Source organism: Sinocyclocheilus grahami, unplaced genomic scaffold (genome assembly GCF_001515645.1).
Source record: "Sinocyclocheilus grahami isolate Dianchi unplaced genomic scaffold, SAMN03320097.WGS_v1.1 scaffold1742.1, whole genome shotgun sequence".
In the NCBI taxonomy this organism is placed as follows: domain Eukaryota; kingdom Metazoa; phylum Chordata; class Actinopteri; order Cypriniformes; family Cyprinidae; genus Sinocyclocheilus; species Sinocyclocheilus grahami.
In genome coordinates this window covers 37,315-56,832 of record NW_015506921.1, presented here as the reverse complement: position 1 = coordinate 56,832, position 19,518 = coordinate 37,315, and the positions used below count along the sequence as shown (strand labels likewise).

General features: G+C 37.0%; 1 protein-coding gene across 1 annotated transcript in view; it reads right to left on the bottom strand.

The window, feature by feature from the left end:
- The window catches only part of LOC107572386 (gamma-aminobutyric acid receptor subunit alpha-6-like), a 37,346-nt gene extending 19,157 nt beyond the window's left edge, over nucleotides 1–18,189 (bottom strand). Inside the window, exons 1-9 of the mRNA XM_016258824.1 lie at nucleotides 17,969–18,189; nucleotides 17,747–17,865; nucleotides 17,413–17,480; nucleotides 16,724–16,944; nucleotides 15,813–15,895; nucleotides 15,585–15,728; nucleotides 15,230–15,382; nucleotides 9,024–9,259; nucleotides 5,244–5,491 (exon numbers count right to left, since the gene is read on the bottom strand). Coding sequence (XP_016114310.1) covers nucleotides 5,244–5,491; nucleotides 9,024–9,259; nucleotides 15,230–15,382; nucleotides 15,585–15,728; nucleotides 15,813–15,895; nucleotides 16,724–16,944; nucleotides 17,413–17,480; nucleotides 17,747–17,865; nucleotides 17,969–18,003 — 1,307 coding nt within the window. The 5' untranslated portion in view covers nucleotides 18,004–18,189. The remainder of the gene's footprint in view (nucleotides 1–5,243; nucleotides 5,492–9,023; nucleotides 9,260–15,229; nucleotides 15,383–15,584; nucleotides 15,729–15,812; nucleotides 15,896–16,723; nucleotides 16,945–17,412; nucleotides 17,481–17,746; nucleotides 17,866–17,968) is intronic.
- Between the last annotated feature and the right edge of the window lie 1,329 nt (nucleotides 18,190–19,518).

The following is a 19,518-nucleotide window of genomic DNA, read 5'->3' as shown; positions in this document are numbered from 1 at the left end:
CAATCAATCAATCAATCAATCAATCAATCAATCAATCAATCAATCAATCAATCAATCAATCAATCAATCAATCAATCAATCAATCAATCAATCAATCAATCAATCAATCAATCAATCAATCAATCAATCAATCAATCAATCAATCAATCAATCAATCAATCAATCAATCAATCAATCAATCAATCAATCAATCAATCAATCAATCAATCAATCAATCAATCAATCAATCAATCAATCAATCAATCAATCAATCAATCAATCAATCAATCAATCAATCAATCAATCAATCAATCAATCAATCAATCAATCAATCAATCAATCAATCAATCAATCAATCAATCAATCAATCAATCAATCAATCAATCAATCAATCAATCAATCAATCAATCAATCAATCAATCAATCAATCAATCAATCAATCAATCAATCAATCAATCAATCAATCAATCAATCAATCAATCAATCAATCAATCAATCAATCAATCAATCAATCAATCAAGCGGATGCCCTGGCAATACATAGGTAACAAATGCAAACAGAAACACATACACACAAACAAACATCTACTATGGTACCTCAGACTGTGCTATGTGAGTGTGAATCCATGAAGAGGTCTCTGAGTCTCACATCAAACATTTCCTGACATATCTAAGATGGGCAGTAATTGAATGATCATTACACCAAAGTTATGGCAAAGGCCCGCGTGAAGATGGGAAAATGGGGGATTTCGGGCTGCGCTGACATTTATTGCCTTTGATTTATGAGAAAAGCGCTTCCTCTCGCGTCAGGCACTCCAGTGAGCAATAAAGCGTAGAGCTTATCACCCGCAGGTAGCTTCTGTGAAACTGCCACATATGTGTGCACACACACACGACAACTCAGCCAATGTGCCTCCTTAATGTCTGCACCTGAATGGAGCTATTCATTAAACAGCCACCGGCAGGCTGCAATGCCCACTATGATTTCTATGTCAGACGTGCACCAACATACTGAACGTGTGTGTATGAGAGAGTCGAGGTATCTCATATTTTCCTTTTGTCCCGTGGCAGCGCATTCATGGAGGCTTTGAGGCCTTTTTCTTTCATTTCTTTTTCTCTCTGGATTTGGAAAGAGAAAGGTGACATGAGGACAGTGAAAATCTGACCCATGTTCAGTTTGGGAACAATCAGCTGAATGTTAATTAACTTCTTGGAACAAAAGTCTTTCACATTTTAGACATTCCAAAATTACACCATTTAATATTACACTATTTATCTCTAGAATATTATGTAAACAATGACAAAAACATTTCAGTACAGCAACATTAAATTTAATCTATTAGCTCAATCAAGTTACAATGTATTTTTCATGTAGAATAATTAATACAATATAAGATTAGATAAATACAATCCTTATATTGTAATCATTATGATCACAAGCTGTAAGCTGCTCTGAAACGATATCAATCGTAGAAAGCTCTATACAAATAAACGTGAAATGAATTGAACCGAACTCTTTTCATCGCCTAAAATATTCATTATGTCTACATGATCAGTTATTCTGAATACATGATGCTAACTAGCCACATAACCTGTATTATCTTATAACTGTATACTACTGCCATAAGGATACACATGTCTGACCGGTTATGAGATTACTTCCAGATCGTACCACTAAAAACAATTTTAAAAAAAATGCATTATGAAAAGTGCTATACATATTGAATTGAGTTTACCTAAAATGTGTTTAATGGCATTTTTTTAAAGGGGTCATACGATGCAATTTAAATTCTTCCTTTCTCTTATAAAAGAAGATCTGTAAAGTTGCAAAGACTAAAGTCTCAAATCCAAAGAGATATTCTTTATAAGAGTTAAGAGTCAGCCACACCTACCTAAAACGGCTCGTTCTAACACGCCCCCACATGTCTACATCACTATGTGGGAAGATTTGCATAATGCGTTTGTAATGGGTTTTAATGTTTTTGTCTCGTTGCTCCGGCCGGACAGGGCATCATCACAGTATGGTGAGGGGCGTAACATTTCCGTCACACGCTTGAGGTATTCGGCCAATCACAACACACTGGATAGCTGGCCAATCAGAGCACACCTCGCTTTTCAGACCGATGAGCTTTGTAAAAATTGACGCGTTTCAAAAAGGCGGGGCATAGAGGAGGAACAATAATGTACAGTATGTGGAAAATAATGTGTTTTTTAAACTTTAAACCACATAAACACATTTCATTACACCAAATACACAAAATAATGTTCTTTTTAGCAGCATCATATGACCCCTTTAAAGTTCTCAGCTGTTTCAACCCATACATACATTAGACTTCCTCACAAGTCGTGGATCTAATTGCAGGCTTTATTAGAAGGAGAAGAAGATAATCCAGTGGAATCAAAACAAAGGAAAACATCCGAGGAAGGTTTAAGCCTGCGACACACCAAACCGACATCAAAGAACTATAGCAGTGACGAAAGCCGATTGTGATGTCACCTAGCATGGCCTGCATCTGCGCCTAAACGTTGCATATAAACACACCACAAAGACTACAGCCAACGGCCAGCTAGCACATATACGTTCTGCGCCTGCCTGAGAAGAAATACCTGTCTACACCAGCAGGTGGCAGTCGTTTATACGTGTCGTTCAAAAAAGGAAATCAAAGCCGTAAACTAAGCAGCTTTTTATTACGATTTTGAATATGCATCATGTTGATAAGTCGGTCTTCATCTTCCTCATTCCAGACTAGAATATCAAATAATCATCTATTGGAATACATAGAGAAGATGAAGGTCTTTCAGTGTGTGCCCTCTTTACGTCGTTTGCTTTTGCTTTTCTTCTCATGCACTGGTTCGCTAAGCTGAACAGCCAATCAGAGCGATCTGTCTCAACCCTGATTCAACACGCTCAATCAGCCAAAAAGCACTGGGCACTGGGCTGACAGACGCTCACTGACGGCCTGACTTTGGCCAACGACCGACTGTCGGTTTGGTGTGTCATGACCTTGTATGATAATCTTCCCCTTTGCCTAAACTCTGAAATCGTATTTATGTCAGAGTGAATATTCGACAAATGCTGCACAGAAACACCACGGTAGAAGCACATAACAGGGTTCTTGTGTGTGATGACAGATGATAAGTGATCATGGCTTCAGGAGAAAAATATGATCATATAATAGAGAGTAGGGGGCGAACGAGAAAATGACAGGGAACAAATGTGCTCCATGAAAGCCTAAATTTGTCTCAGCATTTGCCAGGAATTAAATCTCTATGAAATATACATGTCCTATCATAAAAATTCACAACTTTTCTTCTGTTCAGCAGTACAGAAGTCATTAATAAATGTTTTAATTCTATTCAGTCATTGACACATCTAACTCATACTGTTTGAGGATTTGTGAAGGAACTGTCCCGAACAGCCAAGCATGCAATAGTAGATAATGTAGCATCGTTCTTTCTCTATACAGTACAGCAGTATCATCACGCAGGCAGGATGATATACTGTACTTATGCTGAATTCTTGTGCTGAATTTACACTGTCCTGCTCTGACACTAAAGTTTTGAGAGTTTTGAATTCTTTGAGACATTATGGAATGGCAGGATTTTTAGATTTATGGGGAAGAGTTTATTTCTATATAATAAAAATGTTCCCAACCAATTGTGTAACAAATTATTAATTTTTTATTAATTACCTTTTTCCATCACCCTTTTCTGACCTTTAGAAATAAATGGGGCTTTAATTAATTAATTTATTACTGCTGTGCTTCTATGTAATTACTTTCTTTGCATGGGAAATGAGATGTGACGATTAATAGCTATCCTACTTTCTCCTCATTGACGCTTTTGACATTTCCGGGGTTCTCAGAAGCTGAAGTCATCACAGTTGGGTAAACCTCTAACAGTGGTGAATGCATGAACAAAACGCATAAAAAAAAAAATAAAAAAAAAATATTTTTATATATATATATATATATATATATATACTGAGCTTTGTGTAATTTACACAACAAATGAATATAACACAAAGTATAGTGTTATGCAAATATAGTATAGTGTAACAAAACAAAAAAATATGTTAATAACTGTAGAGACATGACTTACTGTATGTAAATATGGACAGTCCTTTGTAAATGTGGTTCTAAGACTTGAGAATGAGATGGTACTTTTACTGAATGCTCTTTTTGGACTGTGGAGGAACTCAGTACACCAAAATACACTCCAGTCCTTTTTCTGTTTGAGCCATCTCAATTTAGTTCATGCTTAATGCTTTTCTCTAGTCAGTGGCAAACACTGGTAGAGACGACGTTCACTGGCAAAGTTCTTCAGAGCAGCAGACACACACTCCACCTCACTCTGTAGCCCGGTGATGTTACAAAACGCAGTCAAATAAGACCTTGTTTCTGTTACTCAGGCTCATTGGAGATACGTGCCTTTACCTACATTTCTGCAAAACTCAAAAAACGTACCTATATGTACGAATCGCTGCAGTTTCCAGTTAAAATAAACATTAGAGGCAGTGAAACTCTGACAACTTTTATTCCTTTTCACACAAATTATGATTTACAGAGTTTTGATTAAGAAAGCCTAATTTTCACACAATTACAATATTATGTTATGACTTCAAAACGATTTTAACATGCTGTGAGATTTGGAAACTGATACTTCTGATACTGATACCGTTAGCGTCACACATACAGCTTGATATGTATGGGGTTTCTAATGCAGTAGGTTTGTCAGAAGCTCACGCGATACGGTACGAATCCTGTAAAACTACTGTACAGTTCGACAAAACAGATCAAACCTGTGTAGAAGGAAGTTAAAATAGCACGGTTGCATCAGTGAATGTGTTTTTATATCCCTTTTGCATTCGTTAACACTATCAGGTAGGTTTAGGGTTGTGTTTAGAGGAGGGGGGGGGGTTGTTATTTTACAACAACACGATAGTGCATTAACCTTTTAGCGTCACTCACCGGACATTTCACTTTGAAACTGCCGTGAAACGTGCAATAAGGCATGTAATATTGATGTTGCAGAAACGTCGCCACAAGCACGTATTTCCAATGAGCCTATGTTGGGTTTCTGATATACATCCACTGCTTTGCAGTAGCAATTTTGCTTTGTTTATTAAAAGTTGTACACAGACCAGTTTTGAAGTCTGGACCACCCGTGTCAAAAGAAAAAACAATTTTTTTTTGACCTACACAGTTCTTTATATTCTTAGAAAGAATGAAAAAGCAAGTTCTACCGAACCAACAGAGCTCCTACCTGGACTCCATGGTGTCTTTGGTGAGATAGACAATCCAGTAGACCAGGTTGAAGGCCCCAAAGGACAGAGGAAAAAGGATGCGTGAGTACTTGTCAATAATACTAGTTGCCAGCATGTTGTTGGCAGGGACAGTGGAGCCTTGCTGATGGAGATCAGGCTGTGGTGCTCTGGAGAACTTGTCAGGAGCATCTCTTTGAGAGAGAGAGTTCAGCCTTTTCTTCAGCACACCTCCAGGGTCCAGAGGATTCTACACACACACAGATTCATTTGTGAGATGAGAACAAGCGAACCGTTATCAAACTGCTTGACTGGTGACACAATGGACGCTTTTCACATTTAAGTTTGGAACACGGACTAGCAGGGAAACAGGTGTAATGACAGACCACAGAAAATGTTATTACAGTGATTCCTTTTTGCTCCAGTGATACAAACAAACAAATACAGCATGAATATAATAACATCCACCCTTGTAGTGTTTCTTTTGATTTTGTTGCAAAGGTACATTTGTTGTAATAGAAAGCCCCTTTAGGGAGGGTTGTGTAGTGATGTTGTAGCAGTGTTGACTAGGTTTGAAGAGCTGTGAGAGTTATACTGCTTCATTAAAGCAAACTTGCATTTTCCAGTTTTATACACAATGTAAATTGATGCACTATGCTATTCTTTGGCTCTGTGTGTATTTGTTTCAAGGAGCCCCAGTATCTGCAATTTTATTTTATTTTTTTATTTTTTTTTCTCATGGAGGCTAACTCACCGAAATTCAACCAGTCAATGTCTCTATAAAGAACTGTTGGCCACACTTTATTTTAAGGTCCAATTCTCACTATTAACTATTAACTACGACTTTTACCTCAATAAACTCCTAAGTTGCTGCTTATTAATAGTTAGTAAGGTAGTTGTTAAGTTTAGGTGTGGAGTGGATTAATGATGTCGAATATGGTTATGCAGAATAATGCATTAATATGTGCTTTATAAGTACTAATAAACAGCCAAAATGCTAATAATATGCATGCTAATAAGCAACTAGTGAGAATTGGTCCCTAAAGTGTTACCGAAATGTTGTGGGCAACATATAATGTAATATTATTAGTAGGTCGTAACCACTAAATATGATATTTAGAGCAGGTGGGCAACAATAACATATGTAAAATGAACTTTAATTAGTCTTGGCTCTGAGTGAACAAGGTTATTCATGGCTTTTGTTTGCAGCGCCTTAGCCTTTTCCCAGCTGGGGAAAGTTTTGGCATGGAGCAACAGCTTTGACTCGGTTCCATCATTGAGCAGGTTTCCAAGCTGTGAGTGTCAGCTGCAGATCACTGTGTCACCCAGGGAGCACCTGGCTCACGCTGCCATAATATCGCAGCTATTTTTGACACCGCAACAGGCAGCACCTAACTCAAGCTAAATACACAAGGCAATGAGACATTCACACCCTTCTCTGGCTCTTTACATGTAGTTCCTTAATGTGCATCATTGCACTGTTCTCCAAAACTGGTCCCTAAAGTGTTACCGAAATGTTGTGGGCAACATATAATGTAATATTATTAGTAGGTCGTAACCACTAAATATGATATTTAGAGCAGGTGGGCAACAATAACATATGTAAAATGAACTTGAATTAGTCTTGGCTCTGAGTGAACAAGGTTATTCATGGCTTTTGTTTGCAGCGCCTTAGCCTTTTCCCAGCTGGGGAAAGTTTTGGCATGGAGCAACAGCTTTGACTCGGTTCCATCATTGAGCAGGTTTCCAAGCTGTGAGTGTCAGCTGCAGATCACTGTGTCACCCAGGGAGCACCTGGCTCACGCTGCCATAATATCGCAGCTATTTTTGACACCGCAACAGGCAGCACCTAACTCAAGCTAAATACACAAGGCAATGAGACATTCACACCCTTCTCTGGCTCTTTACATGTAGTTCCTTAATGTGCATCATTGCACTGTTCTCCAAAAGAGCCATCATATATGCTTATTTAATCTTTTTAGCTCCAGATTTGCTTACTGCTGCCATTGGTTGAGCGAGAAGCTGACATGTTGAAGCAATGTGTTTTAAAGAAGCTTCAGAAAAACAAACTACCGAATTTTTTTTTAAAGCAAGACCACTTTTTAAAAAAAAAATTTTTTTTAGGCACTGGTCAATTTTGGCTATTTTGCTTCAATTTGCCCATTGCACTGTTCTCCAAAAGAGCCATCATATATGCTTATTTAATCTTTTTAGCTCCAGATTTGCTTACTGCTGCCATTGGTTGAGCGAGAAGCTGACATGTTGAAGCAATGTGTTTTAAAGAAGCTTCAGAAAAACAAACTACCGAATTTTTTTTTTAAAGCAAGACCACTTTTTAAAAAAATTTTTTTTTAGGCACTGGTCAATTTTGGCTATTTTGCTTCAATTTGCTGTCTTATTTCGAACTAGTGGAACATAAACATCCAAAATGCTTATTTATTACACTTAATCTATTTACTGTACACCTCTAGATTTCAATTACAATACATACAATTTAAATATATTTAAAGGCAGTTTTCTCAGTCATCCACTAATCCAGAAATATCTAATTCAATAGCACTTTCATACACAATGGTTTTTTCTTCTGGCTATTGACATTATTTTAGATTTATGGAGTGATAAAAAAAGAGAAATCTCTGTGAAAACCTTTAACTCTAATAAGTCAACAAAATGAAACAAGTTTTTAAAAATGGCTCTATCCAATATTTAGATTTCTGTTCTGGAAATGTATGCAAATTAGTGCATATTGAATTTAATAATGCCTAATCTCCATATTTATTTATTCATATTTATCTATATTTATTTACCATTTCAGAAAACTTGTAATACAAAGCAACTGTCTGTGATTAATCAACTGGGTAAATGGTGATCTCTTAGTAATTACCCTTTTTTTCTTCTGGCTATTGACATTATTTTAGATTTATGGAGTGATAAAAAAAGAGAAATCTCTGTGAAAACCTTTAACTCTAATAAGTCAACAAAATGAAACAAGTTTTTAAAAATGTCTCTATCCAATATTTAGATTTCTGTTCTGGAAATGTATGCAAATTAGTGCATATTGAATTTAATAATAATCATATTTATCTATATTTATTTACCATTTCAGAAAACTTGTAATACAAAGCAACTGTCTGTGATTAATCAACTGGGTAAATGGTGATCTCTTAGTAATTACCCTAAAAAACATTTTTCTACCCTGTTCAAGAATTAGAAACTTAGATATTGGAAACTTGGAAATTTAAATATCCAAATTAGGTAGCACTTTAGTTTAGGGACCAGTTCTCACAGCGGAGTATTCAGGAAACCTGCTGGAAAAGTAAAAAGTAACACTTGTATGGGACGATCATGTCATGAGCCAGTTACTGTAGAGCTGTTTTTACACAAGTCTTTTGTCAAAAGAAGCACTTCCAATCCACACTGCTACAATACTGAGTTTATACCATGCACAGAACTGAGATACAGTCTCTGTGGTTATGCCTGTGACTTTACATGCAGTGGAACTCAGGCTGTGACTTCACACATTAATTTATTCACTCCGGGCAAGAGTACGATGGCATTGCATCTACCCCCAACAGCAATCATGCGAGACACAGGATAGATCTCCTCGCTTTGAGCCTGGCATGCTTTCGCTTGGATGTTTTGCTACATTGAACTGATTATATAATCTGCAGCAGTAAAATGGCTAGGGAGGCCACTGGCTGTCTCCTTTCGTCTAGTGTGCCTGTTATCAGCTAACCATGAAAGGGAGAGAGGCTGGAATAAATGGAGGCCTAAAGAATTACCGTAACAACTTCTCCATCACTTCTGGCCGCAGCACAGGCCATGTTGGCCCGCCGAAGTTCCTTATTGGCCTGCAAGGTGGAGAAATAGTTGACAGCAGCGAACTCGATAAGGGCTGAGAAGACGAACGCGAAGCAGACGGCGATGAACCAGTCCATGGCGGTGGCATAGGAGACCTTGGGTAACGAGTGACGAGCGCTAATGCTCAGCGTGGTCATGGTTAGTACTGTGGTGATGCCTGTCGAGAATACATGAAAAAAAAGAAAAGAAAAGAAAAAAGAATCCAGTTAGCTTGACTGATCTTAGTAAGTCTAGTTAAAATTCCCGTTCTGTTCTCAGTCAATTAGGTTCAACTTGCCTCAGTTCAACCCAATCCTAAACATTAACAACAACAAAAAAAGAAGTAAAAATTGCACAACTGCAACTAAACTTTCTGAACGATGAAAAACTCTTGATTTTTTTCTTATGGGGACCAATTCTCACTATTAATTAACTATTGGCTATGACTTTTGCCTCAATAAACTAATAATAAACTAGTAAGGTAGTTGTTAAGTTTAGGCATGGGGTAAGATTAAGGGATCTAAAATATGATCATGCAGAATAAGACACTGATATGTGCTTTATAAGTACTAATAAACAGCCAATATCCAAGTAATATGCATGCTAATAAGCAACTAGTTAATAGTGAGAATTGGTCCCTAAACTAAAGTGTTACCGAAAATTGTCTGGGAGCATTTAAAACATTTTCTGTTAATGCATTTCATCAGACTAATGACACTGTCTCAGGCAACACACATTTAAGGACATTTATTTGAAGTGCAGCCTTTTTATCCCCTTCCTCATATGATGTTTATGTGTTACTACAATTCAAAGGAAGGCCAATTATTCATGTGGTTGAAATTTGTAATTTGTAAAACCAAAAGGCACCAGGATTTTTAGACAGGGATATCGTGATAGCAGTGATATCAGTAAAGTATGCATTCATTTAGTGGTTTTCAATCATCCTAAAATGAGTATGAAAGCTGCAGTACGAAAGCTATATCTTTCAGAGAAGATAAAAATGTTTGAAAGCTATATCTTTCTAGTTGTTATGATATGACAACACCTTGAGTCCAACAAGAGAAGTGTCAGTGTTCTAGTTTTATGCAGATTCTTAGTTTGTAGTTTTGCCTAGTGTTTCTGTTTTCCCTGATTGTTTGCACATGTTCTGTTTTCTCGTTTGTATAAATTGTGTTTCCCGTGTTTCTGGTCTGGTCTTGTGCTTGTATGGATGTCATGCTGGTGAACTCAGTTCTGTTTCTCGTTTCGCATTTTTGCTTTACTCTTGTTGTTATTATTAAAAGAACATGCAGTTGGATCATTTCTCCCATGTTTCTGAGCACCAACATAAAGGGGCTGATGGGAAAATGCAGGGTGGGGGGCAGTGTACAGTTATTTTATAAAGGATCATAGAGACCAATGGGCCGCTGGTGCGTGTTAGCTCTATTGAATAGGTCATTTACTCAAAGCTCTGCATGAACTCACATGGAAAAGCTCCAGGATAAATAATAGGCATTAGTTCAGTAAGGGCTGGAAAGCCTTTGAGATTCAAAGTGAAGAGATGGCAGATAACATTATTGAATAACTTTGTCATATTTTATTTCACATCTAAAGGAGTGCATCTGTTTGACAAGTGTTGCTTCATTTAATAAAATATATTTATAAAATAGTAACCCAAAGGCAAGGGGTTTTTATTTTATGAGAAAAGAATGGCCTTTTTATATTTCATTGAGTTCATCTTTTCTTAATGTTTGGAACAATACCGTGTTGGATACACTGATGACTTGGTTCTTATTTCTCTGTCAAATGGATGTCAATAGTCCAACTTGTTTTGAGTACATTGGAAATCTTGTTAAGTGGTTTGACAATAGTACATAATTAATCTACTGTTGAACATTAAAAAAAACAAGGAATTATGTTGCGGGGATCAAAGAAGGACAGGAATGGTTGAATGTTCATATAAACAAGTTACTATTAAGGGTACCAATGTAGAGCAAGTTTCAAATTCTAAATATTTGGCCACAATTATTAATGACAGGAAAATGTGGAACACATTCATAAGAAGGCAAGACAATGTCTAGGTCTACTCCGGAAGTTAAGGAATTTTAATATTGATCGGAAGACCCTGACCATGGTCTATAAAGATCAATGATCGAAGGCATTCAAACACACACTATTGTTTTGTGGCACGGTAGTTTAACAATGATACATGAACACAAATAATCAAGGAAGCAAATAAGTTGTCTAGTTGTCAAGATGCCAGTGTCAAAGATGAATTTCTGTTTGGTGAAAATCTGAACAGACAAAGTTTTAAGTAAATTAAATCCATAACTGCAACATTGCATCGTCTTGGCGGTCTAGATTACTGAATGAGCCTGGGTTGCAACTTTCATTATTTTCTGTTGAGAGCAAACTCTATGACATATCAAGTCATGCTGTCACTTTACTTTCCATTTCCTAAGATTCAGTTTAAAATATACATCTCACATAAGTAAAACAAATCTGGTCTTTCTGCTTTTTTCACCACACTATGCCCCATCTTCTCAAAACCTGTTACTTTGAGGGCAAAGGTATTGCTCATACAATCTGCCAAGCCATCCACATCAGGACTGGCTTGCTGTGTTTTTGTTGGACTGCTGTGGGTGATCTATAGGGCTGCTCATGGTGTCAATGGGTCGAGCAGATAGAAATTAGATACGTTTTCTCACCCAAGGAGAGACCACATTCAAGAGAGGGAGTATCTGCTATGAGACAGTAACGATGAAACATACCCAGGTCTTAATAGAGACACTGACATTATATGGCAAGCACAAAGCTTGATTCTAGATGACTAAGCCCAATAGAGACATAACAGCAGTCCATTATAAATTAACCTTATGGGAAGCTGAGCTGTCTAGTGATCAAGTTTGCTTGTAGCACCCAGTAATACAATTCACTAGCTGAATAAACATAAACATAAACACTAGGCCTTAAAGAAATATTTCACCTGAATCATCGTTTGTTAACTCCAAACCTGTATGATTGCTTGAATGGTGAACTGGGGTTGTCAAGCTCCAAATGACAAAAAGTGCTATAAAAGAATAACAAAATAGTTGATACAGCAGATATGGTGGAGGGATGCCAGGTTGAACAGTAATGATGCCAAACAGCATTGCTTCACAGAACTGATGTGTCACAACTGAACATGAATGTATTCAAATTGCATGTGAGATTTGAGAGCAGAGGGGAATATTTTCAGTGCATGACAACATCAGTGAATAGCCATTTCCTTAAAGCTACCATAAGTGTTCTGAAGACTTGGAATGTAAAGGCTTGAGTTTGTAAATGCACTTTTATGCAGCATAACCTGATGCATATTTTAAAGCCACAATGCTAGGATGAGTTTTTTTTTAAATGATTGATTTATTTACTTAAAGCGGTAATTGCACTGGTTAAATTAATTGAACCGGATCATTATTACTGTTTTCATACAGTTAAAGAGACTTACAGTATTATTCTGAGCTATCTTTTTTGAACAGCTCTTTTCTCAGGTGTTCAATAGAATCTGATAGATGTCCAATACACAAAGCTGGGTTTCCCAAAAGCATCATTATAGCCTAAGTAGACTGTAGAAGCCACATGCATCTTTACAATCTGCACACAATGCTTTTGGGAAATGCAGCCCAGTATAATTCCTTACAGAAGAGACATGAACATATTATGTCTAAAAGCAATGTACTTGAATAAATCAACTCCGGTCTCGTAAGTAACACTCATAACTACTATAATAAATATCCACATAGCTCATTTACTCTTTTCATCCTCATGGTCCTATCAAACTGATGTCTTTCACAGATAAATATAACTTGAGCTTTCGTCTCCACAATCTAATTTAAAAACTCACTGAATATTCAACTTCAGCTTCAAATTAAAGGTTAACATCTAGACAGATACGATTTACAAGAGAACACGTTTAACGGATCCTTAGCATGACTGGAAATGTATAAAGCAAAGGCACAAACAAAACTCCTAGGGGCAAAAGAATGCTTTTAAGGGTAAAAAGTTGGTCCAAATTAACCTCGGTCAGTTACATCTCTGAACCCAATGCTCTGGGACATTTCAGCTTTTAGTGGAAGAAGATTGTGATGTAGAGCAACTACAATGGATATGGACAGTGAGTGCCTCTGCCTATTCATCTCTACATTTGTTAGAACTCTCACTTCATTTCTTTTTACACCGTGTTAAGTTTTCTTTCACATATCTTTTCACGGGAATAACACTTTCACCTCAGAAGTGAGACAGAACTGAGAAACATGCTGTAGGTTGCTCACCTCTCCACATGAGCGGTGTTTGCTTGCAGAAACATCTCTTCTCACACCTCGTAAGGAGCGAAGCCAATTTGTTTTTACTAAAGTTGTGACTTTATCAGCAAAATATATCCCAATTAGCCCATTTAAAGATAGTTCACCCAAAAATGAAAGATCTGTCATCATTTACTCAACCTCGTGTCGTTCCAAACCTGTATGAATCTTCTATTGAACACAATACTTTGAAGAATGTTTTTTTATGTACTATGGAAGTCAATGGCTACCGTCAAGTGTTTGGTTACCCACAATCTTTAAAATATCTTTTTTTATGTTCAAAAAAGGACTTGAGGGTGATTAATGACGACAGAAGGTGAACTATTCCTTTAAGTCTGCAGGCAACTTTATTAAAAAATCTTTATTATCGCAATCTTTGCATTAGTTTCTATGAGAGTTTGGATATATAGTGCCCCAAACAAGACATATTACATTAAAAAAGTCAAATATGATTCCAAAACCGTTTCACCCTCTTATGCAAATTGAATATGACAGCTTGCACAGGCTTTAATTGTTTCATGCTGATGTGTTTTTCACAAAGAGAAAAACTTTAGCTGTAGGTTATAGACTGATACACTCCTAATTGCCCAATAAGCTCATTCTAATGGCCCCATTCAAACACAAGAGAGAGACCACAAAGACAGATGCTTCATTCGTGCATACCAAATTAATCAGCCGAAACAGCAATGAAGACGAAGTAAAAGTTAAGAGTCTGCAACTTTAAAGCGCAGCAGTCTGGTTCAGTCAAAGTTAAAATAAAATAACAGTAAAAAATATATATTTGCATCCTCTGAAAAATTGATTATTCTTCTCGTGTTTCTCTTTGGAAAGGAGGGCAAGCAGAGGAAGGTAAGGAAGAGGATCTCAATATGTTTGCTTTTATCCTACACCACCACAGAACAAGGGCCAAGGCACTTTAAGTGATTTAGGACCTTCGCCAACAGCTGCCAAGAAGAGTGCATTAAGATAATGAAGCAATCTACATAAGAAGACAACAGAAAATGTGCATCATCTCATCAAGTTATAAATGACTGCTTAGCAAATTCATCTGGTTTCTTTTCTGTTTATGAAGAAAGACTTTGATGGATATTTATGATGGCACAATTTTATTGAGAATGTTCTGAATTGGTCTTGCAATTCACAGCTCTTCACTTTAAATTGTACTGTACCTATATAGATTCATTTGTTTCAAATCTGTTGTGTTTAAAATACAAACACCACCTGCTTTCTGTGGCTCAGTTCCAAAACTTAGTGAGCCGCCTTACACTCTACAGCCTACATAGACTGCTGCCTTTTAAAACAGAATCCTAACTGAAACTGAGCCTCAAAAGTGACTGATTTGTAACAGCCGATATCATGCAGCAACTCACAATGTTTAGCATTAGTGAGTTAATTATGAACAAAGAATAAATTGGTGAAATAGCCTTAGTAAAATAATTCAGTAGTCCTCACTTTAGTCTGTTTAAATGGTACTGATTACTTATAAGTAATTTCTATCACTTCGTCCACTGCCTGGATTTTTTTCACTGAGCTTGTTGCTATGCATGCTAGGATTGCATTCTGTGTGAGGAATACATTAGAATGGAATACATAATGATCTTAGAAGACATAATGTTGCTGCCTACCTTTTAGAACAACCTTAACGTCAGGAAACTATGTTCTATTGAGCCTTAAAATGCTGCTGCTCACTAGGTCTAAAATACAAGTTCTCATTCCAGATCTGATTTTGTATGCATACAATGCCATGCACTTTAGTATTAGCATATTGGTGCCTGTGCAGTGAGTCCAGCTAATGAACAATTAAAAAGGAAATAAAAACAGAGGCTTACCAAACACAGTTCTGGCCGGTACTGACTCCTTGTCGATCCAGAAGGAGACCTGTGCTAGGATCACCGTCATAATGCACGGGATGTATGTCTGGATTAAGAAGAAACCCATTTTCCTCTGCAGGTGGAAGTACACCGTCATGACTATGTATTCACCTGTGAGAGATCAGTGGAATAGGCAATCCTTAACTACAAACCATAGATTCTGTAGAAATGCATTCAAGACAAATAGAAAAATACATCAGCACATTTTCAACCCATCATGACAATGTTTTAAGAGGTTTGCATTAAGAAATGCTGTCAGAATTGTTAAACCAGAAAACATTTCTCACTGAATCATACGTCTCAAAGCGCATACCTGTGTTTGACTTCAGCCTCTCACTAGACACCGTCTGTCCAATGAGATCATACTGTAGCAGACTGGAACTCTCCTGAGGGACCTCCACTGAAAATAAGGGCCCTTTCTTCCATGTGTAAACAATCTCACTCATTGGGTAGGCATCTATATTCACACATATCCAGACTGAAGTCAGTCATACCAGTAAATCCCTTCAGAGGAAATATGTGGCATTTTCAACATACTTACAGCTGCCAAATTTCAAAGGACATGAATGTCCATCCATTGGAAAATTGATCAGCCGCATGGGACACTCAGCATTGATGGTTAACCTGAAAACAATAAAAGCATCACTTTTAATTTATGTGAAATAACAAATGATTTCTTAAACTCTATACACAGTGAGCACCCCCATATGGGAAAATCCTTCATTTTGCATTTGCATTAAAGGGACAGCTCACCCAAAAATTCTGTCAATCTTGTTCCAAACCTATGTGATTTTTTTGGTAACACTTTAGTATAGGGACCAATTCTCACTATTAACTAGTTGCTTATTAGCATGCCTATTATTAACAAATTGGCTGTTTATTAGTACTTATAAAGCACATATACTGCATGAGCATATTCTACATCCCTAATCCGACCCAATACCTAAACTTAACAACTACTGTACTAACTGTTAATAAGCAGTAAATTAGGAGTTTATTGACACAAAAGTCACAGTTAATGGTTTGTTAATAGCGAGAATTGGACCTTAAAATAAAGTCTGTTGAACACAATTAAAGATATTTTGAAGACCATTGACTTCCATAGTATCGAATGGAAATGCTATAGAAGTAAATGGCTACCAGCAACTGCAACATTCTTCAAAATATCTTCTTTTGTGTTCATCAGAAGAAAAAAATCATATAGGTTTGGAACAACATGAGGGTGAGTAAATGATGACAGGATTTAAATTTTTGGCTGAACCGTGTCTTTAATGTTGTTTTGCACTGATTTTATACACTTCCCCCTACAACTTCTATTATCAGCATTTACAATTTTAAGTATACATTATATTATAGTTACAGTTAACCAGTACATGGCACATAATAGCATAGAATAGCAAGTCTGCGGTGCATCTTTGACTTGGAGAGCAAATGTTTTGGCACGCAGGTTACCTCATGGTGTACAGAATAGTTCCGTTCTGCATGATGCGGAACAGCTTGTTGGGAGTGGTCATGTTGTGCGAAATAGAACGTTTGCCATTTCGGAAGAAAGTGTCCGGTGTCCAGATTTTGCTGACCATTAGGTTGTTGAGACGCAGGATCTCAATGGGGCCCTCAAATTTCAGCCGGTCGTCCATCCACGTTTGCCGAAAAAACACATCCATTGTGTATTCCTAAGAGATTGTTTTAAGGGTTTTAGAAGATATACACATGACTGCAGTTTTAAATAAACACAAATCAAACTTATGTGTGCAGGGCATGCAAAAAAAAACAACCACATCAGCAAAGTTCACTCTGGAGTGATATTTTTTATGCTTTATCTTGGCGGAGACTTATCTATACTGTCTTTCGGATTGTCACAGTGGATCACATGGCAAGCGAGGTGGCTTTGCACACTGTAGAAAAATAGTGTAGTGTGTAACAGAGGAAAGAAAGCCGAGCCGGGACCCTCACTGTCAGGGATTGTCAGCCAGATTAAAATCCCTAAGCTGCTGTAATGACATCCTGCACAAATGTCAGAATAATGAAGCCAGGGCCGACATGACTAGAGACAGTGGGCACAGAAAACATGCAATTACGGTGGATTTATGTTTGTATGCATGTTTACTTGTATCATACATATGACTGTTTTACTCACATACCATTTCCACATCAGAAACTGGACCAAAGCTGGTGACAAAGATGTCCGTTTTAACCTCTGTGACAGGTCCTACAGTTTATTTTTTAAATACATAAATAATAAAATTGAATTAGTTTGAAATAAAGAAAAAAAATCTTAGTTTATTCATTACACAGAACACATTAAACAAAATAATCTTGCAAAGCGATAAGGCAGTTTCTGATTAAGAACTTGATGAAGTCTCAAACGCAAAGACCAGAATCATTTACAGTGAAATGTAATTTTTTTTGTGTAAATTGGATTCAACTCCCTAAAGTAAGACTTTAATATGTAAAGTGATTCCAGCACTTGCCTACCTCCAAATCCAGGTCGCAGTCTGTTGTCATATCCATCTAATAATCTATCCAAAACGCGCGTAATGTTATCCAAATATATCCTCGTCTCGGCTGGTGGATTTGCAAACACCTGACCAACACTGTAAACAGACTCAAAACTTTATTTCCATTTTCACACATGAACAAGCAAAGCAGAAAAATAAACACGCATGCAAAGTCCGATACAAGCACTTTGCTACTTACCAAGAGAGGAAAACACATGTGCGTATCCAAGCCATGCTTTGCGCGCGCTCTCTATCCAAGTGTCCCCTTGTCAACTAGTGTTAGTTGCACGTCCCATAATTTATGTGTGCGAAAGGAGCTGGTGCGGTCTCGAGGCTTGTGTGCGTATATCCCGAAGCTTTTACGCGTGAAGTCTTGCTGGAGTTCCTCAGTGGGGTTGCGCTTCTTCTGACTCACTCCGAAGGAAAACTAAAGTGCTTCCAAAGAGGCGGAGTAGATGGAACCAAAGGACTTTGACAATGATCGAATAAAGCATCATGAGAGATTAGAGGAGAACGATAGTTTTGTCAGGGAATTATCCAAAGATTTTGGGAAAAGCGCAAATGTTCTGCATTTTCAGTTTGCATTATGGTGCTATTTTATGCGTTTAAACTCTCACAAACTTTGTTAATGTGCATTCAAATACTTGCAACTTTAATGAGTACATCTTTATATTCATAATTAAATGTGCAACAACTGATCTTTTTAGAAATTGCATAATATTTTCCAATTTCTTATTAATATGCGTTGTTTTAATGTGTTACCAAACGCATGTTGAAACATATAGCCAGCATCTATTTAAATACTAATCTGTTTTAGAGTTTTTATCAATACATTAAAAATAGCTTCTAGGTTAGATTTCAGCAGTTCTTGTGACAGTTTTCACTTTTTCATATTTCGTGGCTGCTGCTTACAGTTAGGGTGAGAGTGTATAATATTAAGAAGAAAGATATTGTCGTTATTAGTTTTTGTTCTCTTTGTCATATTGTTGCAGAAGACAATATTGCATTCTCGAACAGTGAATTAATTCAGGTCACTTACCAGTCAAAAGATTTTCATAAAGAACTGTGAGGCAAAATGTTATGTATGCTGAGATTAAAGTTTATGCACTGTCAAAAAATGCACAATAGTTTTGGATGAAATATGGGTGTTTTTTTTGTGAACCATGTTTGCTTATTTTTGTTTCATGATTATTTGATACAAAATCACTAATGCTATAAAATTTCATGGCCAGCAATGTAATGCAATGGTGATAAAATGGCTCTCTCTATGCCGATACAGCCTTTTTCACTCACTCAGAATTGATGGGGTCACATCTGCACTAGGATGGCTCTTTCCACAGGAGCTTATACAGATGATGCTGTTTGAATCTTCTTGGCATCACTGTAACAACACTGGGCCATTATCCTAATCCACAGGCATAAGGTTTTAATGCATCAAGCCATTATACATCATTTGATTCATCTCAAATTTGATGGGCCCTTCAGTGTGCATTGTCAGGGAATGACAATTACATGCTGATGTGGGATTTAAAGCAGGATTTATAATTCAGTTTCATTCCAAACCCTGGATGGGAGAAGTTGTCACCAGGTCACTCCTTCCAGTTGTTGTCCACTCCATGAAATAAGGTCGGTTCTATTTGTACCAAACCGAGACATGATAATCGTGGAGCTTTTAGAAAATATAATGATGGCAGAGGAGCTTTCTGATGTGACCGTTGAACAATGAGATTGCTGGGATGTGAAATACCA